This window comes from Henckelia pumila, chromosome 3 (genome assembly GCF_033568475.1).
Source record: "Henckelia pumila isolate YLH828 chromosome 3, ASM3356847v2, whole genome shotgun sequence".
NCBI classification, from domain to species: Eukaryota; Viridiplantae; Streptophyta; class Magnoliopsida; order Lamiales; family Gesneriaceae; genus Henckelia; species Henckelia pumila.
In genome coordinates, this window is record NC_133122.1 from 48,230,787 (window position 1) to 48,256,508 (window position 25,722).

Consider the following 25,722-nt stretch of genomic DNA (forward strand, 5'->3'; position numbering starts at 1 on the left):
CGTGCCGAGCCAAGCTCGAATAGCATATTGCTCGAGCTCGACTCGTATTTAACTACTCGAGTTCGAGCTCGATTGAGTAGTTAGTTTCGTACTCGAGCTTGAGCTCGTCTATAGCTCGAGCTCGAGCTCGAAAATTATATATATATATATATATATATATATAAATACAAAATATATGAATAAATAAATAAATAAAATATTATATACATTATATTTATATATATTTATATTTTTATTATATTTTATATATATGTGTGTTTCGAGTAGCTCGCGAGCTATTCGAACACATATATTTGAAGCTCGAGCTCGAGCTCGTGCTACTCGAGTTTTGACCGAGCTACTCACGAGTTGCTCATGAGTAGCCTAGCTCGTTTGCACCTCTAGTCGTGTAACCAAACACTTACGTTTTTAAGAAAAACAATTTTTTTAAAAAAAATTCCTTGGTTGGTTTCTGTAACGAAACGGACTCTTACTTTGATTGATCGATTTTATGATCGAATTATGATTAACAATTTTGTTATTTGCTTGTAATATATAATCTTATTTTTTAATTTATATTTGTAAAATTGAGATTGTGATTTTTTATTAAAAAATATAAATTATTATTAATCCACATATAAATTATTTTAATTGACCAAAATTATTGAATGTAAATATTATTTTTTAAAACAAAAATTAATAAATTGACAACAAAAATTCCCTGAATAAATATAAAATCCAATGAAATGTATTAAGCATATATTAAATTATTAGGTTTTTATTCATGTTTTATCATATATTAAGATCAAATTAAATGTAAAAATTAAACATGTATTAAAGTATTTGAAATTTCTATTCGTGTTTTAATTTTTTTATAATGGGATTTTTATATGTTGTTTTTTTGGGATGTAAAGGATATTAAAGTATTTTTCTCAATTGGAAAGATAATTAGTTAAAATGATTATTTATAACACTTTTTTATTTGTGATTAATCATCAATGTTTAACGTTTAAATTAGATAAATAAGGTTATGTTTTATGAGTTAATATGGACCCTAAAAATAAGTAAACATGAGATTGATAAGATTATTAGTATAATTTTGTGTTGATCATAGCAAGTAACGCATTCTATATCTATAATTAAAAATATTATTTTTGACATTAAATATCATTTTTTTATGTACTGATTGATGAGAGGAAAAATATATCTTATAAAAATAACTCGTCAAACTGTTTTATATGAGTTTTGAGAATTTTGGGAATCAATTTAATGTTATAAAAAAATTTCAGTTCAAAAATAAATTTATTATAATAAAGTTTCGAATCTGAAATCTTATTTGCTCGCTTGTTTGATATATATTATAAATATTTTTAAAAATTGTATGATCATTAAAATGTTTGAATTATATTATAAATATTACTTGATAAATAATAATATGTTTGGTTTGAATGATTGCATTTAAAATAAAACCAAGAATTTAATTTTTTTATTTTTTAAGGACTAATAAATATAAATAAAAGAAAATATGTGGAGTAATATTGTGATTATGTATTAATTATATGATTGATGTGAGATAAATAATTAATAATATGTTTGATATAAGATAAATAATTATAATTGAAACTAAAACAAAAGACGAAATTGGATTAATCTAATTTTGCACATCAAACAAACCCATAATATATAGATAATCTTGTTGGAAATTTTCATTTAATAAATATGGTGTATTTTTACGATTTTTTTCTACAGAATAACAAGTGCAAAAAATAGATCACTCTGCTAATAAATAATTATTTTCAATTAAAATTTTAGCATTATTTTATTTCAAAATATTTTTTATCAATAATATTTGGTTTTATTTAAATAATAATAAAGATTTTATAATAAATATAATGGGCCAAGATGAAGCCCAGTTCCTTGAAACAATTAAAACCAGGCCATGTTGGCTGTTACTGAAACCCCGGCCCATAACCCAAAAATAAATCTATTTGATATTTTTTGGAAATTTTTTTGATATTTAAAACCCATATTACGGCCATAGTTTTTGTTTGTTTTTCTTTATTTTTTTGTTTGGTTGAATTTTATTTATTTTGTGGAGTATGGGGAAGAAGAAAGGCGCAGCAAACCCTAACACCACCACCTCCGACGACACTACCACCTCCGAGCAGAAGGAAGGGTTCAATTTGCTCGGCTCTCCGACCTTCGAGCCGCTTGAAAATGGCCGCATTAAATGCGTGGAGACTGGTCATGAGCTGCCAGCTCACTCCAGGGACTCTTATGCCCTGTCCAAGCACTGCCGTCTGGGTCTTATCGACTCCGCCGTCGCCCAAAAGAAGCCCCCTCTCAACATGTTCCGTCAGGATCCAGCTGCTCGGTAATTCTTCCTCTTTGTCTTCTTAGGCTGCTTGATTTGAAATTGGGAGTGTTTGTGGATTGTGATTGAATAGCATATGCGTTTGCTTTAACTTTCATGGAGCAGATTTTACATTCCAGTTGAATCGTGTTTTAGCAGTGATTTGAATGGTTGCATTCATGGAAGTGGAAATAGAATCACGCTTAGAGTTATGGTTCTTCGGGGGGTTTTGTTTTATGAGCTTGGTTATGGAATTAGGAATCCAAACCCACTTCCTCAGGGATTCGAATATAGTTACTTTAATGTTGCTTGTGGTTTGATGTTGTTGTAGATCGAAGCTAATCTGCAAACTAACCGGAGTTACCATCAACAAATCGGAGGAGCATATATGGAAGCATATAAGTGGAAAACGGTTCCTCAACATGTTAGGTTTGTCTGATTTGCAGTTTTGCTTAAAGGCTTAAGTGAATTGGGAAAATTCTTGTTAAGCAGAGAACACGTTCGATTTCGAAGGTTTGATTTTTATGCTTGATTTGCACGTTAATGTGTAAGCAGAGAAAAAAGAGGCTGAAAAAGAAATGCAAAATGGGACGAAGGGGAAGCTTGATGAGGAAAAAAAGGAGAAGAAGAAAAAGAAGAATGAAGATGGTAAGCCGAAAAAGAAGAAGAAAAATAAGAAGAATACTAAGGAATCAGAGGAAATTGCTGATGAAAAGATATCTGAAACAAGAGATTCTATAGGAAAAGAGAGTGATTCAGGGGAAGATGTCGACTTTTGGATACCTCCTGTTGGGAACAGATGGGATAATGATGATGGGGAAGACCGATGGGGCTCTGGTTCAGAAAGTGATGATGGTGCTGGAGAAGAAGGTATGTGCTCCATATTAATCTTAAATCATGTCGGCAGCTTATTGCTTTGGTTTTCAGGCTATGTTGCAAGTTGATCCCTTGACCTAGTTTGTCTTTTGAAATTACTTATGAAAAAGGGCCATTGCCTATTGATTTGAAATTTTGGTGATGCAATATGCTTTGATTGCTGACACTCAAAGAACACAGTAGCCTTTCAGATGTTAGGATATGTGGCTCTGATGACATTTCTGTACATGAATTGATTACATCTCTGCTATATGATGAAATTTTTGTATGGAGCAGATGCTGGAGACGAAGAGGGCCAAGAGGCTAATCACGAAGCTGGAGAGCTATCCAAACGGTATGTTCAATACTTAACTACACTTTTGTTTCAATTTATGTTGGACTTTGGGAACTTCTGTTATGCCATATTAGACCTTGGTGTTGTGCCATAATTAGACCTTGGTTTTATCTCCGCAGGACCAAACGAATGTCCCTCGAAATCGGACCTAGTAGCTTTGCCACAAGGAAGAAGAAAAAGAAACTCGCAGAATCATAAATAATGTAGGCAATGAGCTCCAAATCCCAGTGAAGAAATTTTGACCCTTACAATTGGAAGTATCCTTCCCACTTCTCAGAAATCCACGTTACAAGTTTTGATCGTGGAAAAAGTAGTAAACCAGAAGGAAATTCAATATTGTCAGCGTTGTTGTTTTGATTGTTTGTTTGTTTGTTTTTTTTGGGTTTGCTTTGGATTTATCATTAAACTTATTTATTTCCCCAAAGTGATGTCTTTTTGGGTACGACGATCAGTTACTGAATGGAGATTCATTAAGCTAAGATACCAAAAATGGTTGCAAAAAATTCTGTTTTATTTTCCCAAGAATGTGCAACTTGCAGATGGTTGAGGTAGAACATTTTGTTAAATTAAAATATCAAAATTTACTCCTGCTCTTCTTTTCCATATCTCTGTTTTGCGTTACAATTGCAAATGTGGTAGCTGCTTTTCGTGTATCCGCTGATTCTTCAAGATTTGTCCCCAGAGTTCAACCAGTTCCAAAGTAGCGATCCCCGAATTCACCCATGCCAGGAATCACACGCAAGTCTTTGTTAAGTGAGGCATCTATTTCGGATGTCACTATTTTAAGTCTTGGAAATTTCTGGCAAACAGCATGAATTCCTTCGGGGGCCTGAATTTTATTCATCGTCCCTCAAATAAAACAAAAATGTGGATTTTGGAATCTCAATAATATCACATTGCAAAGGATTAACTCACCGCAATAAGATTCAAGAAAATGATATTGGATTCTGCAACCCCTTTGCCAAGCAACACAGAAATTGCTTTTACTGCGGAATTTCCTGACCGCAGAACAGAATTAAAAAAGGCTTTTTGGGATATATGTAGATATGGATGGTAACCAATATAGGTCTGAATAATACACTGTACACTGGGCATTTAAATGTCGAACCTGAGGCGAGAACTGGATCGAGCAGTAAAACATGCCGACTTGCAATATCTGATGGTAACTTCTCATAAATCAACTGCAGTAATTTAGCAGTGATGGGTGAAAAACTTGGGAGTTTAAATAGACAAAGATCGGTGTGAAACAAACTACATTCAGGTTGAGGTGGTTCTGCATGGACAAACCTGTCGCCCTTTTTTACCCTCTCCATGGATTAAGATTTTTCCAATTTTGATTCCCTTGCAGCAAGCTCTCAGTGCGTTTTCCATGCTCTCCCCACTAATCCAAGAATTCCAAGGCATGAGCACCAGAAATACACATGTACAAACAGAAACAAGAAAAGGGAACAACATCAAGCTGAAGGAGAGTAGATTCAATGGTCATTTCTTGATTTCAAACCAAGGGGATGATTACCTTCTAATGACTGAAACGCCGCACAATCGTTTGCAGAAAACAACCCCGGTATACACGGATCCTGCAAGTGGTTGAAGAGGAAGAATTTTTCTTTACATACCTATATCCAACGGAAAATATTGACCAATGTCTTGATGGTAACAACTGACACCTAATAATTTGAGTTACTATAGTATTACCGTATCGGAGATACAAATTATTGGAAGTGAGAACAGAATCACACTTCAGGATTGTATCTTAAATCAACATGAACCATAAACTCAGTAGAGACCCTCATTCACAAACAACCATTTCTTGCTTTCTTCATCTAAATAACCAAACGAAGCAATGAGATTTATCACCTGTAGGGGTGATTATCTGTTTTTCAGTGAAAGGAAGGTGACCAAGACCATGCTCCACAACCTACGGTATAAATAAAATACATGCACATTCTTTAACATGGCCACAAAAATTATTTACAAAAGTTTCAGTAAACAGACATACCATGCGAATGAGTCGATCAGCATAAAAAACAAAGTCATGCTTAGTAGTTTGTGTGTCACGTACTAGTGTGTGCATCCCTCGGATCTAAAAAAAAAAACAAATCAGAGAGAGAGAAGAGAAAATAAAAGAAACAAATGGATTCAAATCAGTTTAGTAGTTTTTGTGTCACATGCTAGTTTGTGCATCCTCATGTCTACAAAAAGAAAATAAAAAGAAAGAAAAGATAAATTCAAATAAGTTTACTCCTGTTACTATTTCAAGAACTCAAGATTGAATATCCAAACTGTACACAAGCTCATCAAAAGATCCTAAACCAGATATAATTTACCTGAAATGTTGAATGTATGACAAATATATTTGGATATATTTTGCAAAGATCATGTTGACCAAGCTTTGTACGAATATGCTGTACTATCAGGTCAATGGCAACATCATTATCTGCTCCACGAGGAATTATGACATCGGCATGTTTCTTGGATGGAAGTATGAATTCCTCAAAACTAGGCTTCACAAACTTAGCATACTGCAAATCACACAAAACTGTACAGCGATAACTGAAGACCAAGCGTAGATGCCAAGTAATGACTGATGTCATTAAGTGTGGATAACTTTGTCTTTAATCAGTTTGGTCATGTTGTACACCTCCATATATCGAGTGGTTCGACTAGTTAGTGTAATTTTTTATTCCAAGTGCAATTACATTTATTACATATAGACTAAGCTTCACATGCGAATTCTAAGCGACAAATGAAAGGTGCCAAAATGATGTGATGTCAACATTGTGATACTGACTTGGTCAAGAACATTCTCAATATTTCTGCCCCTCTCAACAGTATCGCGTTGTATCCTCCTTGCAAGCCGCAGATCAGAGTCTGCAGAGCTAAAATTTTAGTAACTGTCATAGAACTGTGAGTCATTAGGTTCAAATCCTTAACTAATTTCAAATTCACTTCCTATTGACTTAACACATGCCATAACCCAATATGAACAATTGATAGAGGGATAAAGCTCAAAAGCAAGAAACCTGTATCAACAAAGATCTTCATGTTCATAAGGTCACGTACATGAGAATCTTGAAGAACCAGGATTCCTTCCAAAATTATGACATCGGAGGGGTTTACCTTCAAACATTCAATAAAATTAATTACTAGAAAGGAATAATGTTGCGCCAGATCTTATTCTAAGACGTTCAGATCATCGCTCAATCCCTTAGTGTTGTGCAAACTGAGGCGGGGGGCGCTCAATCCATTGTTGATGGATTATGGATGCTATACAGCACAAGCCAATTGATAATATACAGTAATATGAAGAGGGTAGAGTTGCAGCTACTTGCCTTTAAGGCAGAAATGTCAAATGAGCATATCTAAAAGCTTCTGTGCCTCTCACTTTGAAGACTAATTTTGTAACATGAGTAACAATATATATATAAAAAAAACTTGGAAGAGTACCAGGCGAGATGGCTCAGTGCTTTTGTGACTCTTGAAATCATAATTTGGGATTCTGGCTGCTCTTCCATGGCTCAGAGTTTCCATGCATGAAAGCAGAAGTTCTGTGTCGAAGGCATCTAAAAAGTAACATCCTACTGTTATCATATTAGAAATATACAAAAAAGCATCGATCTCATATATTTGTGACTATACATTTCGAAAGTTCGTTTATGCTTACCAGGATGGTCAAAGTTGTACTCACGAACCTTCTCTAACTGCTCACTACTCAATGAGCGATAAAATGCATCCTGAAACACACATCGTCCGACAATTCATAGTCCAATCCATAATTGAACAAGATAAAGGAAACAGAAAATGAGAACGTAAAGCAAATGAGTGGTACGTTAAAATTTGAAGCATGGAAAAATTACAAGGCTTTTCCTTTCTAAACAATATTCTAACCCCTAATGCAATCAACACAATGTAATTTTCAAGTATCTTTAGCATAATAATCCGGAATTAATTAATTAATATGGAACCAGGATAAGGAGTTACTTGATTGACAAGAACAACCCTTTGATCATGAAGTTGTGATATAATCTTATCGCAAACAGTAGTTTTGCCTGATGCAGTACCTCCCGCAACACCTGCATATTAAACCAAACATCATATGCAAAAAAAATGATGATTTCCCAACAATTAATCAACCTAAAAAAATGGTTTTCTGGAGCTCGAGCAAGTATTTCAAGCATCGAAAGAGTTGAAGATATTAAAAAAAATTACCAATTATGAATGGGAATTTGAGTGGAACTTGCTCTGAGCCGCCGTTTGATTGAACAGAAAAGTGATTCTCTGCTAAATTCCTCATCGGGGGAACACTTTCAGATTCCATCTCCTAAACCGCCTCTCAATTTTTATTTTTATTTTTACAAATTAACCGAAAGAATAATTGGCACTACATTTAAGAAAGAAAAACAGTAAAAGGAATCGAATGAGTGACTTCGTTGAAGAATTGTTCTTCGTTGCGGGATTTTTCGCGGGAAGATCGGATTTATTAACACGTGCTTCGATTGATGGGCCTGAATGCAGTTTGCGGACAAAGCCCATTAATAACCATCCGGGCCGCACCGTCCGAAGGTCGAAAGAAAGTGAGCCCATATAAACTGTGATTTGTTCAGCCACGTTAATAATCGACTCACGTAGAACCTAATGAGCTTTTATAAAATCAAATAGTTAAAGGGAGTATTTGTAATAGATTGTTGGTTAAATTATAGATTATAAAAAATTAAGAAAAATCAAAAGTTGGTAGTGTTTGGAAACAAATGTGAAAATCTAAAAATCAAAGTTGGGTAGTGTTTGATAAATAAGTGATTAAAATGATTTTAGCAATGACCTTCTTATTAGAATCACTTTTGGAGAATCATAATCACCACATGACTAGATTTTGGATTTCAATCTAGGTTTAGAAACACACAAAAATAATTTTTTAAAGCAAAAAGCTAACAATTACTTTTTTTTAGTGATTGCAAACACTCTCAATAAATAAATTAAATTACATTTACGACCTTTAAATTTACTATTAGCTAATATTTTCTCTCTATCATGAACTAAATCACTCTTAGATTTACTATTGAGCTAATATTCTCGCTTTATCGTGAATTTAGGGAGTGTTTGCAATCACTAAAAAAAAATGATTGTTAGTTTTTGGCTTAAAAAAATCATTTTTGTGTGTTTCTTAAACTTAGATTATGTGTTAGCTTATGCTTAACTTAATTGAAATCCAAAAGCTAGTCATGTGGTGATTATGATTCTCTAAAAGTGATTCTAATAAGAAGGTCATTTCTAAAATCATTCTAATCACTTATTTATCAAACACTACCCAATTTTGATTTTTAGATTTTCACATTTGTTTCCAAACACTACCAACTTTTGATTTTTCTTAACTTTTTTATAATTTATAAATTAATCACTTATACAAAATCACAATTTATTACAAACACTCCCTAAATCGCTCCATCATAGTTTTTTTTTTATTAAAAAAATAAAAATAAAAATTGAGATCACGTATATTTTTGTTGGTAAAATAGATAACTCAAACATATTTAGAGTGAAAAAAAATATTTTTGATATACAAAATAATATATATTTTTTCAAAAATCCGATCGAATAAGAAATCTCATCTCACAAAATTAATTCATAAAATAATATCACAAAAAAGTTTTTACGTGGCTCAAAACATAGAGCTACAAAGACTTGTCATTTTTATTGCTAGACACTCTTAATTGCTTAAGTTCTACTTAGGAATTTCTTTGATATCGCACCTCACATTACGAAAACTAATACGAATATTGTATAGCTCCACATAACATGAGATAATGATGTAAAACATGAATAAATTTTGATCCATGTCATAAGTTTTCGAGTATGCTTTCCATAAATTTATAAAGAAAATAAAGCACACATCCCTACTCTACAAGCATAAGATCAAGAAAACCATTGCTAGCATGATGTGAATAACATTTATCTATATCACATATAGCAGCACCATGGGCATGGTTGGGTGCGAAAGTAAATTCATTATATTTTGCAATTAATACAAGTTTCACTTTCTAGCACTTAGTATGAATAGAACATTAGTTCATCATAGCTGATTACAAATGCACAATAGATGAATCCGCAATTCTATCTTAGTCTATCTACAATGATCAATTGCAACATCCACCTCTTTGAGCAACTGTTCCATCTCTCCCTCCTGCGGGACCTTGAGGCCGTCCATACCCAATCTTGATGCCAGATGACTGCAATTTCACCTCGTATATTTAATCTTACACAGATTTCCCAAAAAACAAGCATAAAGACCATCTATCCAAGTCACAAAAAATGCATTTAAAGAGATGAAAATATCGAGTTCATACTAGTACAATTAGATACTTAAGAAAGGTAGTTACTCCACATGTGTATCCTGTTACAGCAGAAACCATAAGACTACTACAATTCCATCGATTAATAAAAAAATTCTGCCCATGAATTAATGAATAGTCGTGTAAAAATGATTATTTATCCTGAAAGTTAAACAGACAACAGCAGACCCAAAATCTTTTAGCAGCTTGAAACGAGGAGTAGCATTAAGTACTGTTAATACGGCTGCACCCGCTTGTGTGATAACATCGTTTAAGGCAGCATAAATGTTTGTGCCCTTACCTCATTAGATACATCAAAGACACCTTCCTGGATCTTCTGAAGTATCTTTGCTGCGGTCTTTGTGAATGCCTGTGATGCAGCACATACATTACATAGGTAAAAATGTGAGAAAAAAATTGCTTATACAAAGTAGGTGTCCAATCAACAAACATAGATAATTAGATTGGATTTTGTTCAATATAGCACCTCCTCCACGTTTTGTGCAGTCCTTGCAGATGCCTCCAAGAACAAAAGTCCATTTTCTTTCGCAAACTGTTCTCCCTCCTCTTTGCTAATAGCTCTTCGGTTAGCAAGATCACTTTTATTTCCTACAAGCATGATTGTCATATTTGGGTTTGCATGCTGCCGAGCATCTTCCAGCCAGCTTGCAAGATGATTAAATGTCTCTCTCCTACAGATTAGAACAGATTCTCAACATTAGAAGAAAAAAACTCATTAGTAATGTAAAAGATTTGGACCCAAGGGTGGGCACGAAACAAAAATCAATTCCCTGCTGATTTGTAATAGCATGCATTATCATTTGCTTGATCCAAGCACAAGATCGGTTCATGGGAAAAATATGATACCTGGTGATGTCATAAACCAGAAGTGCACCAGCTGCTCCTCTGTAATAAGATCTAGTAATGGATCTAAAGGATTCTTGGCCAGCCTGGAAGAAGGAAAAGATAATCAATCATGTGTCATAAAACAAGAAATTTCATTTGGAAGAAGCTGTAATTCATTGTCAAAAGGACAACCAAACACAACAATTTAACAAAATAGGTGAATTTATGTTAGATTTCGGCTATAGAAGAATCTGATTATGAGCAAAAGCTTGAATCAGCATAAGGTAATTGTCAAAAACACACATTTAATGATATCTGTCACTAAAACTAATCTACTCAAGCTTTCTATTTTTGTGAGTTCAGAAGTTATCAAATAGTGAAAAACAGAAAGATCATTGATGTATATAACCTACAAGCCATGAGAGTCTTTGCCTAAAGCATAAACTGTTGAGTTTTGGCAAAAAGAACGAAAGGACTAGATTACTAGATTGCGGATGCAAGTGGCTAGAATGTTTAATTTGCATATGATGCTTCATCCTATTAAATATTGACTTATAAGAAACAAACTTTGGATGAACCTCATTAACCAGGGATCATTTTACAATTCACTTAATTTGATCTTTTTAAACAAGAAAATATAACGCACCAGAATTCCCAACAAACGAACTGGTATAAACTTCGTGCAAGGAAACAAACAAAAAAATGCAAAGATTTGGCAATTCTTAATCAGACATAACAAACGTTAAGAAAACCTCAGGAACATCACCAAAAAAAAAAACAATAAATTCTAAAATCAGCATCAACACGATAAAACACCAAAATCAACAAAACAAGAAATACAAACATAAATTCAGAAGAATTACAGTATCCCAAATCTGAAGTTTGATAGGCCTTCCATCAATTGTGACCATACGAGCCCCAAATTCAACTCCGATGGTGAGATCATGCACTGGTTGAAACCTCTTGTCCGTAAATTGCAAGAGCAAACACGATTTCCCCACTCCTACAACATCACTCCTCGCGTCAAAACCAATTTATATACATGAATTAGCTCTAAAAAAGGTCAAAACATCAAGTTTCTAGGGTTTCCACCATCCCACAAAGTGTATGAGTAAATTAGAAAAAAATTAAAAGAGCTAGATTACCAGTGTCTCCGATGATTATGTACTTGAAGAGATAGTCGTACGACATTCTATCGATACGACGTCGTCAATTCGTGCCGTAGGATGATGATGATGATGAAAAGAGGGCCTGCAATTCTTCCTTGGAAGGAACTGTCGTAAAGCCACACGCACGCCTCTATAAATATAATATAATATTAGCAACCCGTGGCACGTGTGTAATAAAAAAATATGTCAAACATGTTTGTGTATAACCTTTCATAATTTCTCTAATAAATTTAATTTACTGCGGTCAAATAAGATAACGAAATTATTTAAAACACACACATATATGTACACATTGACATATACTTTTTAAAAAAGTTTTGAACTAAAAAACATTGAAAATACAATCTTAATATGTATATGTTTATCGCAGCCAAAATATTTTTTCATCTAAAACTCAAATATATTCCTGCATATCAATATTTGATCTTAAACTTTTTTCATGACCATTTGGTTTTTTTATGTGTGGACCTATAGTAATCATCAGGAATCGAATAGTCATTGCAACATAAAATCCAATGTCATGATATTATAAATTGTAGCAAAATAATAGATGAAAACAATTAACAACTAATGGACCAATAGTAGAATTGCGAGAAAAAATGTTCATGAAAAGTAATTATCACTAATTTCAAAAGAAACTTGAGAATATAAAATTTTAGGCTACCAAGAAGAACACAACAAAAAACATTAAAATGTGTAACTTATGTAAAATCATGGCAAAAAACACAAAATAATAATAATTTGTAGTTTTAGGTAAATAATATTTATAGTATTTATCAATTCTGAAAACTATGTGTGCATAAAATTTATAGTTATAACTTAACTACAACTTTGCGTAATTAAGCACTGTATTTAAAGGTAACATAGTTAGACATGTAAATATACATCGTTTTAATTGCAAATTTAAAGGCACAAGTGTTGCTTGCATAGACATCACGTTCTGTGAAAAGGGGAAGAGGAAGGAGGGAAAAATAATAAGATAGATGATTATTTGTAATTTGACTTTGGCCATACCGCGGTAGCGAAACATTTTTTATCAATATCTCAACTTTAATATAATAGAAAGACATATAATAGGAGATATGTCATCTCAAGTTACCTTAAAATGACACATTACGGTAGGAACTAATTATGCATATACCCAACAGATAACATACAACAAAACACTATTTTATAAATCATACAAATTACTGCACCATATAAATTGATTTAAAATTGTTAAAATGTAAATTTTTCTAATTGTAATTTCTTGCATAACACGTAAAACTATTTGAGCATATAAAAATATTTTAATAATAAAAAATTAATAAGAATATAATAGTTTTGAAAGTAACTATAAATAATTTGTTTCATGGTAAACGAAGACTAAAAATATTTATGACTATTTAATTTTAAATATTTTATAAAAATGAAACTGGGCACATTACAAAATCTTAAAATTGAAAATATAAAAGTAGATATTTGCAAATAAATATGGGAATGAACAATAGCATCTATGATATGCATTAGAAAAAATTAATATGTGTGTTTTAAAATTGTGTGAAGGCTTTTGATGCTTATGTTATGGCAGCGAAGCAGATCGATGAGCTGGTGGGATTCCATAAGTGTTGCAAGAAAATTGGTGTGGGAAGGACATCAGAGTATCCGGAAGTACAAAAAATATCTAGTAAGGTGTCGAAGACTTTGGAGAAATTTGTGAGGGACATGGCACAATAAGACAAATAACTTAATACCAACTCATGTGCACATGTTGAAGGTAATGAAGCAGTAAACTTCAACAACTTCCTCACATCAACCAAGAAGATTGTATCTCAAACATTCAGAAAGACATAAATAGTAAATGTACCATACTCTTCCTAGTATCCACAAAGATAAAATCCCGATATCAAATCAGTAGTCGATAAATTACGAAGCTACGTTCGTCGACTTTGATTATTTTATGAACAGTATGAATCACATCCCCTAAACTCCATCTTAATTCCTAACTCGAATTAACAAAATGTATAATGATCAAGAATATACCTAAATATCATATTTAGAGAAGCCTAAAAGGAAGTTGGAATTAAGATATAATTTGTAATATATACATATTTCATAAACTTAATTACATTTAGAAAGGCCTAAAACCAAGCTGGTATTAAAATGTAATATGTAATATATACATATTCCATAAACTGATTGATAAATCACTGTAGAACAACTGACCTCCAAAACAGAGACAAAGTATATTCCCATGGGCTGGTAATATATACATATTCCTACTGCAATCCTCCAAAACAGAGACAAAGTATATTCCCATGGACTGGTAATATATACATATTCCTACTGCAATGCTGCCATATGCAGAAGCGAAATAGTAAAAAACGCATAAACGTGGACACACTGCCAACTGCTATATGGGTCCTAAATCTTCACTTAGCAACTGAAGTCGTGAAGTTCTTAACTTGTGTAAGACCAATACATTTGTAGATACTAAAGTAAATGGAGCTTAATTATGCCTCCTTACGGCCAGGTCATGTGTAATAAAAATTAATTTTTCCTTTTCACACATTTCATCGAACAGGTGGTGGTTGATTCTTTGATAACAATAGAGAATCCGTAGAAGCAGAGGTGAATTTATGGCAAACAGTAGAACCCGAATGGAGAAGGTAGTGCCTTGAAACACTCAACATTTGACACGTGGCAGTGGTTTTTTTTTTTTTTTTTAAAAAAAAGAAATTTGACTGCAGCCTCAACCATGGTTAGCTCTTACGTGTGAAAAGGGAACAAAAATATTTCACAAAATTCAAATTTTGGCCGCCTTCTTTTTCTCCCAAAACCCAGATCTCTCCTTTTCGACGCCATCTCACGCCGCCTCCGCCCTGAGTTCGACACCATCTCCCATCCGAGGCCACGTCGCTGCCGCCCTGAGTCCGACATTGCATACTATTCTCTTTGGAATGAGAGCAAAGGTAATGCTTCGGGTTTTAGAATTTTCGATTGAACTTCATATCACATTGTTTAAAAGGTGTTACTTCAGATAATAATATCATAATGGCTACGGTATCAGGCTAAGTTATTGTTTCTTGTTATCTACCCGAACCAAGTCACAAAAATATTTCCTATCACCGCAACTTGGAGTCATTTGCACTTGTTTATGGAACTGAGATAGGTTATGTAGTAGATCTATCAAGAATCAGAATTATGGGGCTCGTGTTCTTTCTATGCAATATCACCAAACTCTATTTTTATGCCTCTCAGATAACCGCACTCGCTCTGCTCTTGTGGCTGGGATTTGAGGTTGAATACTTGCTTTTTCTAGGCCTATGCTCAAACAAGTTCCATGGATCCATACCTTCAAGCATGTGTATTTAAAAAATATCCAAGTCTTGGATCGTAGGACCTAATATAATTTTTTTTTTGTGAGTTGATTTGTCAGTGGAATATATTTGAGTCCTGCAAATTGGGTTAAATGTATAAGTGAATATTTTACTCTTAATGCATCCATTTGGTAACCTACAAATGTTATTGTTTACATCCAAAATGACAGTGAAAATTATTATTATTTCATTTCAGCTATATTTTTTGTTTGAAAATTGTCACTTGAAGAGTTGTAAGAGGCTACGGTGAAGAAGTCAACATTCTACAACATTTGTCTCAATATTCCCATGAAATGGTAATAATCATGAGTCATATTTGCAATAATGTGTGCCGCTACATTTTTTTGGTTTTTTGGAGCAAACAATTTCAGTTCTTATGTCAAAGCAGCTATTGGACACTATTATTGGCTTTTTTTTTTTTTTTTTACTGTAGAGTAACACAAACTTCTATTCAAGTGGCCAGATGCAATTTGGGGGTCCTCATTCATCACAAGTAGACAGTTTTATCAAATAACACTGAATTTATTTAAAAATAGTTTTCTTCTTTGATTTTTTCATATTTTGCAGAGAAATAATCAAGGTAACTGAAGGGATGGTTCTCGATGTTTTTTGGAGGTATTGCTTCTGCCAGTTACATACCAATGGTTTTTTTTTTTATTTTTTATAGTTTCTCAAAAAGATAGTCACTTTGCTATTTTGTTACTCCTGCCAATGGTTTCTCTATAAAAGTTTTGTTTTAGTCGTTCTCTCATCATCTCTTATGTTGCAAAAATTGATAGGTTTAAGGAAAACATGAAATTCACAAAAATGAAAACTAATGAGGAAGGAGTATGTTTTTTCTGATATGCACATATTGCGGAAATAAGAAGTTGCATCTTTCAAGGTTTTGATATGTTTTTAGAGTTAGATTTTGTGCAGTGATTGTTTAAATAAGTATTTTGAATTGTTTTCCAAAGATTTTCATGGTTGATTGTCGTTTGGGACGCATTTGAAAGAACTTGATTTGTGTAAATTTATATTCAAAAAAATGGGTTGCTTTGATCGAATCATTTTCGAGTTTTGAAGTTTTTTTGTGGGAAAATATTAGGAAAAGATGAAAACAGCGTTGCATTATTGAAGCAGTTCGCATTTCTAGCGGGCGCTGCCTATTTTTTTTTTTTGTTTAAAAAAACCATTTTCAATGTACGATACTTTTATAATCTTTGTTTCAAGACCGAAAAGAGGGACTCAAGTCTATAATTTCTCTTTTATTCATATTTTTTTACTTATTCATTTTTTTTATTGATAAGAAAAATAACCCAAGATCAATGACAAAAGTCTTATCACTAAAAAAAAGAATAAATCATAAAATAATGATGCAAAAACAAAGAAACAAACTCAACAAAATATTAACCATATGCATGCTTACCCATCTTTATATTCATACTTTCTCCAACTAATTCCCAAAAAACAGTACTTTAATTTGTCTTTAAGCAGAAATACTGAGTTTGGGGTGAGGTTGTTTTTGATACTTCATATCCTATGTATATGGACAGATTCGAGTCCTTCATATCTTTCAAGCATTTTATGAAACAATAAATATAAAATGTGTCTCACACCATTGTGAAGAAGTTTAAAAAAGAGTAATGCCCTACACATAATATACTTGGCCACCACTACATATATATGTCACGTAGTACCAAAGTAAACAAATTACATATACCAAAGTACATAATACATAGTTCAACGCTGGAATGTTGGCCTACATGAGAATACATAGACAACCAAGATATCACATCTTACTGACGAGAAATATTATCCCTACAAACAGAAAACATATCAACTAGCGTAAGAACCCAAACACGTCCATATGGTGTGTTCTTTGCAGCTACTCTAGGTAACACATGACTTGAGTATGGCATGCCACGGTCATTCTCAGCAAATCAATTGGTAGAATATACTTGATGTTTGCCTCGGAGGATGTAGAAATGGGCTTGAGGTGTCTTCAATTCCATTAAACCTAATGAAGCAAACAATTATAATTGTGATTAAAGACAAGGGGAATGAAATTATTTAACTGATATGCGGTAAATAAATTGTTTGAAAGATACGTGAGGCCGAGTATTATAATTCAATATATTTGACAATGAAGAACACCATGGATTCCTAAATATAAACAAACAAATTACACAAGCATCACATGTAAACACATTTACTGGATATTTAATGAAATGCATCATGATTCCTACTTTCCCTTTACAAAATCATTACACCAAGAAAACTAAGACCGAATGATCAATACAAAATGGTCAATACATACAAACAACTTCACATTAGTAGAATCTAACCAATACACAACCCATAAATTAAAAAATATGGACAAATAAACTACACAATCATAGCATATAAACACATTTATTGGATATGTAATGAACTAATTTATTGATTCACTACATTGATGTCATATTTGGGTCATACATCCGATGGGCAAGCTTATCGCAACGGAATTTGAAAAACATGCAATACCAATTCAGAGAGAAGCCCATAGTCATTGCTAAATATCTAATTTCACTAAACAAATTTAGTTGATGGCTTCCCCCGCATCTGGAGATATAATACATGAAACTTGTAATATTTTTGTGACATATTTTTCACAAGGAAAATGCACGAAACTCTAGTATAAAGCAGCACGAAATTTCGATCCAAGAAATACATTCATCACCAAGTTGTTACAAAACCCTACAAAATAATATATCCCCTGTTTTAGTGAAAGATACAAAACAAATTACCTTAGTTTCACAAGAACATCTTTTCACATTATACAAAGACACACATTTTTAGCCATTGTTACCGGTATTACATCCAGACAATAGGTGAAAAACAGGATAAAACAAAATAAAAAAAGAAAATATGTGATAATGTAAACCTGGAAGATAAGGAGAAAACATGTATGTAGAATACTGTTTTATCAAAAATGATTGCCTGTAAATGATAATGGCAGATGACAACATGAAAAAATCATATATAAAAAGTCACTATAGTTCTCGGGGATAAGTGAAAGCCAGTGTTTTTTAAATCAACAGTCCACACTACTAAAAATATTAGATGAAGCAAAAAAAAAAATGACAAAGATATGTGAATTGATGCATCCAATCAGTTGAATTGGATACATAAAAGAAAATACTAGATTTAACTACACAACAAATATATGTTCCTGATGATGAACATGAATGAACCAAATGCATAGACTTTGCCCTTTGCCCCTACAGAACTCTATTCCAGCAAAATCTCAAAACACAGAGGATGAAAACACACAAATCTCGAAACTCCCAAAAAATCAAATAAACAAGACTTGTTTATTAGCTAACATTTCATTATTACCTTCACTCAAGAAGGGAGTTTTCACGGGCAGCCCGACCGCGGAAGGTAGCGTCGGGGTCAGGGGAGAAGGGAGTTCGAGTCGGCGGTGGTTCAACAAAAGCTCGGCGGAGTGGATATTGACCTTGACTTTGACATGATCCGGAGTCTGGGGCGGCGAAAAGAAAGAGTCGAACTCAGAGTCGGTGGAGGAGATCTGGGTGACAACGCAGATTAAGATGGAGATCTAAATGAGTAATGAATCGAAAATGAGAAATGAGAATGATTTAAGCGATTAGTTTACCATGGTTGAGGGTTGGGTTGGGTTGGGTTGTAGGGATAGATAGGACACGATTTTTCTTTAAAAATAAAAATAAAAATAAAAATAAACCAAGCCCATTGCCATGTGTCGAATGTTGAGTGGTTCAAGGCACTACCTTTAAAGGTAGCATCGAACGAGCCGAGTAGGACGCATGTAACTTAAAGTAATCAAATGAATGTGTTTGTTACCTTATGAAAAACCCAATTTGATGAATTTGTTATGTACTCCACTGGTTTTTGTTGGAAAATCTTCAGTACTTGAAGAAATACTAAAAAGTAATTGAAAGAGTAATCAGACTTCCAATGCAGTTTCCGTAGAAATTTTGGGATAAATGATGAGCGTGTGAGTTTGAGATAGAGAATAGGTTGAGTAGAGAACTTGAATGGAGAGGCTGAAACTGATATGTACACCCACGAAGCACGATCTACAGAAAAGAGAGTAACGGTTTTGAATCATACTAAACGCATGAAGACATACCAAACGCACGAAGACAGTTTCTATGGAACACTAATCCTTAATAAAATATTAAGAGATTCTTGGTTCATACCATATTTTTTCAAACCCAAAGAAAAATATGAGCAAAACAATTAGGAACCAATAAATAAAGATAGTTTTTTTGTAAAAAATATAGTTTAACGAAAAGCCTACTATATTATGGTTCGTTCAATGCATAACACTCTTGATTTGAAATCAAAGATCTCTCGACCTGTAAAAAGCCCCTCATTTAAAGTGGGAATTCTATGTACTATTATCATAAATATGAAAAAGAAAAGAAACTTAGGTCAGTATTTATAAAAACATAAATTTAATTTTATCTTGAAAAGAATAGGAGGAAAAAACCTGTGAAATTTGGAATTGGATAGTGGATTGTTGACGATATTGCTTGGATTCCAATATTCCTCATTTTTTTTCAGTATTTAAAGTTTAGATCTACATAAGTGCACTTGGGAGAAAATAAATGAATCAATTACCATAGTCTTTGGATCATCTGCATCGACCAGCAAAGTTCCTGAGTATTTATTTTGGACCACGGGCGACGGTGGTGATGGGATGTACTGTGGTGGTGATGGGGTGTGTGGTAAAGTGTGTAAAACCTAGAAATGTGTACGCGATTGAATAAAATACTGTGTGCCTCTGTTTACTTGGTTGCGGAAGAAAACATGCAAATCTGTGAATTCTAAAATTAAGAGTAGAAATTGAAACTTATCAAAATTGAACATAGGTGAATGATTAAAAACTCTTTCTCCATGTTCAAGTTTTGGAAATAAAGGTGCGAGTAGTATTTTGTATACAATGAATCACTATAAAGTTGATGGAGATATCATCCCCAACAAGTAGGAAACATGAATAAGAATGCATGTATGGTAGTTTTTTTTTTTTTTTTTTTGAGAACAATGCATGTATGGTAGTTGAATATGAAAATATGTTATGACTTACAGTAAATACAAATTCGAAGACAAAAAATGATGCGCCCAATGAGATGAAAATGAAGATTATATATTAAGAAACAGAATAAACCCAGAGGCAAACCTCTGTACAATAAGTAACTCCCTAGCTAAGTGCTAGTTACTCTCTCAACAAGAAATCAAATCTCTAATACCATCTCATACCAACTAACTGCTATTATATATTCTCTTTCCCTTCACGTGTGTTTCGTTTGTTTCTCCTAACATACACTTTGATTGTCTTGGGCTTTTCATCTTCAGTTTCACTTGGGCCCTTTGAATTTGATGTTCCTGGGCCCAATGGATCAAGATCTTGCATATTTGAATCTGGGCTCATAACAGTACCGGTCTCCTCAAAAATCGCCTTGTCCTCAAGGCAAAATTCAGGAAATTGTCTTTGGAAATCTCCCAGGTTCTCTCATGTTGCTTCCTCATCAGTTCGTCCTTTCCATCGTATTAGGAGCTGTTGATAGGGCTGCGCTGCTATGTGTTTAATCCGCCCTGCTAACACCTCATCAGGTTCAAATATCATGAATAAATCAGTGTCCAGTTCATCTGGTAATCTGATCACAACATCATGGTTACCCACTGCTTGTTTCAAACATGAGACATGAAAGACCGGGTGTACCCTAGACCCCTCAGATAACTGTAATCTGTAAGCCACTGCCCCCACCTTTTTCTCAATCTTAAAAGGCCCATAAAATCTGGCAGCTAACTTCTGAAAAACTCTTGTGCAAATCGAGTTTTGTCGATGTGGTCGCAACTTCAAATACACCATATCACCTTCCTAAAAATCAACATCTCTCCGCTTTTTGTTAGCCTGCTTTGTCATATGTTGTTGAGATCTTTCAAGATTATATTTCAGCTGCCTTAATAGTTCATCTCTATCCCACAAGGCCTGCGATACAGCTGCTACCACTGTCTCGCCCGGAAGAAATCGAATCATGGCAGGTGGTTTGCGTCCATATACCACTTCGAAAGGACTCATTCCTGCGGATGTGTGATAGGAGGTATTGTACCAATACTCGGCCCAATGCAGCCACTGAGCCCAATTCTTGGGTTTCTCCAAACAGAAGCAACGTAAATAAGTCTCAACGCACTTATTCAATGCCTCACTCTGTCCATCGGTTTCCGGGTGCTATGAAGTACTCATTTTCAGTTGAGTCCCCTGTACCCTGAAGAGTTCGGACCAAAACAGACTCATAAATACAGCATCCCTATCACTCACAATCGTCTTTGGAACCCCATGCAATTTCACCACGTTTTTTATAAACACATCCGCCACTGTACTAGCTTTGTAGGGATGTTTCAATAAAAGAAAGTGTCCATATTTGGACAACCTTTCGATCACAACGAAGATAACATCATATCCTTTTGACTTTGGAAGCCCGATAATAAAATCCATTGCTAAATCCTCCCAAATCATAACTGGAATAGCCAAAGGTTGTAGCAAACCTGCTGGTTTGGTGGCTTCATACTTTTGTTGATGACAAATTACGCATTCAGCCACAAACTGACGGACATTTTTTTCATTCCTTTCCAAAAAAAATTACTCGCCACTCTTTTATACGTTCGTAATGCCCCGGAATGGCCTCCAACTGATGTGGTATGAAATTCATTTAACAACTTGGAAACCCACTGCGACGAACGGGGAACTACCAATCTGCCTTTGTGCAACAAACACTCGTTGACTAATTGATAATGTGTGCAGCCCTCATTCTCCTTCCGGAGCTTATCAATAATTTTCCGTAGTTCTGGATCTTCCCACACTGCCTTCTTAACTTCATTTATCTCAACCCATTCTGCTTTTGTTAAAACAGCCAAGCCGCCTCTGTCCTCTCTCCGTGACAAAGCATCTGCTGCTCCATTATCCATACCAGCCTTATGCTTGATTTCAAACTCATAGCCGAGCAGTTTGGCCAACCAATATTGTTGGTCTGGAGTGGTTATGCGTTGCTGAAGGAGGCTTCGTAATGGTTTATGGTCTGTGAGCACTATAAACTTGTGTCCCAAAAGATAATGACGCCAATGTTGAACTGCCAAAACCAAAGCCATTAGCTCTCTTTCATAGGTTGATTTTGTTAAAGCTCGATCGGCCAGCGCCTTGCTGTAGTAGGCAACAGGTCTGCCTTCTTGTGTCAATACAGCCCCTAGACCAACTCCCGATGCATCACACTCAACCACAAACTCCTTATCAAAATGAGGCATTCTCAGAACCGGAGCAGTTATAAGTGTATTCTTAAGCTTAAAAAATGCATCCTCTGCCAAATCGTTCCAGCAAAAATTGTTTTTCTTTAGCTGGTCGGTAAGAGGTCTTGCAATCTTTCCATAGTCTCGAATGAACTTCCTGTAGTAACCAGTCAACCCAAGAAATCCTCTCAAAGCCTTTGTGTTTTGTGGTCTCGGCCAAGGACTAACGCTTTCGATTTTGTTCAGATCCACCATCACCCCCTGGCCAGTGATAATATGTCCCAAGTATTCAACTTGACACAACCCAAAGTGACATTTTTTTTGATTCAAGACAAGCCTGTTACGCACCAACACATCTAACACCGTTTTCACATGCATCAAGTGTTCCTCCCATCCTTCACTATAAATCAATATGTCATCAAAAAATACCAGCACAAATTTCCTCAGATAAAGCCGAAATACCTCATTCATCATGGCTTGGAATGTTGCTGGAGCGTTTTTCAATCCAAAGGGCATTACTATAAATTCATAATGCCCTTCGTGCGTTCAAAACGCTGTTTTAGGAATGTCCTGAGGTTGAACACGAATCTGATGATACCCCGACTTGAGATCCAACTTTGAAAAGTATTTAGCCCCATGCAATTCATCAAACAACTCTTCAACCATCGGAATTGGGTATTTGTCGGAGATCGTAATATCGTTTAAGGCCTTGTAATCAACACAGAAACGCCAACTGCCATCCTTATTTTTCACCAAAATAACAGGACTGGAGTACGGGCTGCCACTGGGTTGTATGACACCCGATTTGAGCATGTCTCGCACCATGCGTTCTATCTCGTCCTTTTGATGGTGGGCGTAGCGATATGGCCTCACAGATACCGGTCCAGATCCCTCTTTGATGTTAATAGCATGATCATGTATTCGTCGAGGTGGCAAGTCGATAAGTTCTTGAAACACCCCTTCATATTTAGCGAGGAGACTGGCCATATCCCCATGTAAATTTCCTTGCTCTGCCTCCAGTTTGCTTCCCCCACTGTCATTCCACTTTACTGATACTGCCCCACAAAATTCCACCTCCCGTACTTTAGCAATTGAATTGAGAGATACCACGGATCTACTAAGTGTTGGATCCCCCCGTAGAAGCACCGTCTGCCCTTTCCAAGTGAATCTCATCTGCATATTGGCCCAGTTCAGCATGACATCGCCTAATGTGCGGAGCCAGTCAACTCCTAAAATGAGATCAAGCCCACCCAATTCAAACAAATACCCTTCGATTTGTATCTGGCAAAGACCCAAATCGACTTCCAAATCTTTACACATCCCTTGACCTGCGACGCGAGCCCCATCGCCAAGACACACGCCAAATCGCACTTCCTCATCCACCTTAATCCCCAAATCAGTGATCAAGCTTCTCGAGATGAAGTTGTGGCTAGCGCCACTATCCACCATTGCCACCACATCTCGGCCCGCCACTTTTGCTTTCATTTTCAATGTCTGTGGTTGATTAATTCCACTGATAGAATACAATGGTAATTCCAAAGTGTTGTACTCGGTGGTAGAAGTTTCCTCCCACGTTTCAATCTCGCCCTGTTGATGACCACTTTCCTCCCCAGCTGCCCCCTGTTCGAGCTCGCATGTTTCCCCATCTTTCTCAGCCAGAATGGTTACCTTTAAACTCTTATTCACACAGCGATGCATAGGATGGTATGGTTCCCCACATTTAAAACACAACCCCTTCTCCCTCCTGTGCAAATACTCTTCGTGTGATACTATTCGTCCCTCACGGTTCCTTTGTATCGGAGCCTTAGATATTCCGCTAGTGTTCCCACCAAAATTTGATCGCGATCCCCCACTGTACTCTGTCGGAGCTAGCGGCCGACATTGGTACCCCTCTCCTGGACTCGCCGCCTTTGCGATAATCTGTGGTTGTGGATGATTAAATGGCCGATCCTTATCAGTGATGTGGGCTGGATTAGCCCAACCCATATTCATGGGCCTTCTCTGTTCAGAACCCATACTCAGCCCATTTCGACTTTTTCCACGATCCAACACCTTCCCAAACAACTCCACCTCCAATCCTCTGGCCAACATCATCGCGCGATCCACCGTTTGCGGGTTATGAACGATCATTCGCCGACGAATCTCATCCCGCAATCCACTCAGAAAATACCCCAGACACTGCTCTTCTTGAACATCACCAAGCTGCGCGACCAACACCTCAAAGTGTTCGATATAAGTTTCTATCGGTTGATGTCCCTGTTTCAGCGATGTCATCAATTCAAATGGGTTAGCATCATACCCTCCGTATCGTTTAATTAATTCTTCAGCAAATCGGTCCCAATTCATGTTGGGAATCCTCGCCTGCATCCAGCGGAACCAATGGACGGTGGATCCCTGCATACAAACGTAAGCCAACTTGAGTCGACATTCGATCGGAGTTTCATGAACGTCGAAGTATTGCTCCACCTTCCCCAGGCAGCCCATCGGATCCTCGCCGTCAAAACCCGGTAATTCAATCCTCTTTAACGCCCTTCTCATCTCCTCCTTCTCCTGTCTACCATCATCTCCTCCTGGCCCTTCTTCCTTTCGATTGTCAGTAAGTGTAACACCACCCTGTCCCTTGAGCAACTGCTCCATCAACACCTTCAGATCATTAAAACCTCCGAGAGTTTGATCAAGTTTATCTAGCCTGCCTTGCACCTGTAGCATACTCTCCTTCAACCCATTCACTGATCGTTCCATCGTTTCAAACTTCGCATCGTTTCGTGTGCTGGCCATTGCCATCGACCGTTCTTCGTATCCGGCAGGTCGGACCAATGTTATGGCTTACAGTAAATACAAATTCGAAGACAGAAAATGATGCGCCCAATGAGATGAAAATGAAGATTATATATTAAGAAACAGAATAAACCCAGAGGCAAACCTCTGTACAATAAGTAACTCCCTAGCTAAGTGCTAGTTACTCTCTCAACAAGAAATCAAATCTCTAATACCATCTCATACCAACTAACTGCTATTATATATTCTCTTTCCCTTCACGTGTGTTTCGTTTGTTTCTCCTAGCATACACTTTGATTGTCTTGGGCTTTTCATCTTCAGTTTCACTTGGGCCCTTTGAATTTGATGTTCCTGGGCCCAATGGATCAAGATCTTGCATATTTGAATCTGAGCTCATAACAAAATACAT

General features: G+C 35.4%; 4 protein-coding genes and 2 long non-coding RNA genes across 7 annotated transcripts; 2 read left to right on the plus strand and 4 right to left on the minus strand.

Moving 5' to 3' along the window:
• The first annotated feature begins 2,059 nt into the window (after window positions 1-2,059).
• LOC140886603 (uncharacterized) lies at window positions 2,060-3,997 on the plus strand. The gene is made up of 5 exons (XM_073293267.1): window positions 2,060-2,353; window positions 2,664-2,761; window positions 2,888-3,202; window positions 3,485-3,542; window positions 3,662-3,997. Exons 1-5 carry the CDS (start codon window positions 2,079-2,081, stop codon window positions 3,738-3,740), a joined length of 825 nt encoding a protein of 274 aa, XP_073149368.1. The 5' UTR covers window positions 2,060-2,078; the 3' UTR covers window positions 3,741-3,997.
• Window positions 3,998-4,182: 185 nt separating this feature from the next.
• On the minus strand, window positions 4,183-7,916 carry LOC140886602 (uridine kinase-like protein 5). Its single transcript, XM_073293266.1, has 14 exons — window positions 7,752-7,916; window positions 7,524-7,615; window positions 7,207-7,276; window positions 6,990-7,105; window positions 6,566-6,662; window positions 6,334-6,413; window positions 5,870-6,064; window positions 5,542-5,625; window positions 5,400-5,460; window positions 5,059-5,119; window positions 4,830-4,923; window positions 4,651-4,723; window positions 4,458-4,540; window positions 4,183-4,371 (listed from the first exon to the last, which is right to left on the minus strand). Exons 1-14 carry the CDS (start codon window positions 7,858-7,860, stop codon window positions 4,228-4,230), a joined length of 1,359 nt encoding a protein of 452 aa, XP_073149367.1. The 5' UTR covers window positions 7,861-7,916; the 3' UTR covers window positions 4,183-4,227.
• Window positions 7,917-9,478: 1,562 nt separating this feature from the next.
• LOC140888539 (ras-related protein RABB1b) lies at window positions 9,479-12,003 on the minus strand. Its single transcript, XM_073296231.1, has 6 exons — window positions 11,860-12,003; window positions 11,578-11,717; window positions 10,736-10,818; window positions 10,356-10,560; window positions 10,170-10,238; window positions 9,479-9,766 (listed from the first exon to the last, which is right to left on the minus strand). Exons 1-6 carry the CDS (start codon window positions 11,903-11,905, stop codon window positions 9,674-9,676), a joined length of 636 nt encoding a protein of 211 aa, XP_073152332.1. The 5' UTR covers window positions 11,906-12,003; the 3' UTR covers window positions 9,479-9,673.
• Window positions 12,004-14,693: 2,690 nt separating this feature from the next.
• LOC140888540 (uncharacterized) lies at window positions 14,694-16,100 on the plus strand. The gene is made up of 5 exons (XR_012152095.1): window positions 14,694-14,834; window positions 15,439-15,538; window positions 15,676-15,735; window positions 15,810-15,857; window positions 16,022-16,100. It is a non-coding gene; the product is annotated as an uncharacterized lncRNA (long non-coding RNA).
• An 815-nt stretch (window positions 16,101-16,915) lies between these two features.
• On the minus strand, window positions 16,916-19,262 carry LOC140893090 (uncharacterized). 2 transcript variants are annotated; one of them, XR_012153017.1, is made up of 3 exons: window positions 19,089-19,262; window positions 18,603-18,795; window positions 16,916-17,241 (listed from the first exon to the last, which is right to left on the minus strand). It is a non-coding gene; the product is annotated as an uncharacterized lncRNA (long non-coding RNA). The 2 variants fall into 2 exon arrangements; XR_012153016.1 differs by lacking the exon at window positions 19,089-19,262 and having other exon boundaries at window positions 18,603-18,853.
• A 3,819-nt stretch (window positions 19,263-23,081) lies between these two features.
• On the minus strand, window positions 23,082-25,319 carry LOC140888670 (uncharacterized). Its single transcript, XM_073296368.1, has one exon. The coding sequence runs from the start codon at window positions 25,317-25,319 to the stop codon at window positions 23,082-23,084; it is 2,238 nt and encodes a 745-aa protein (XP_073152469.1).
• Between the last annotated feature and the right edge of the window lie 403 nt (window positions 25,320-25,722).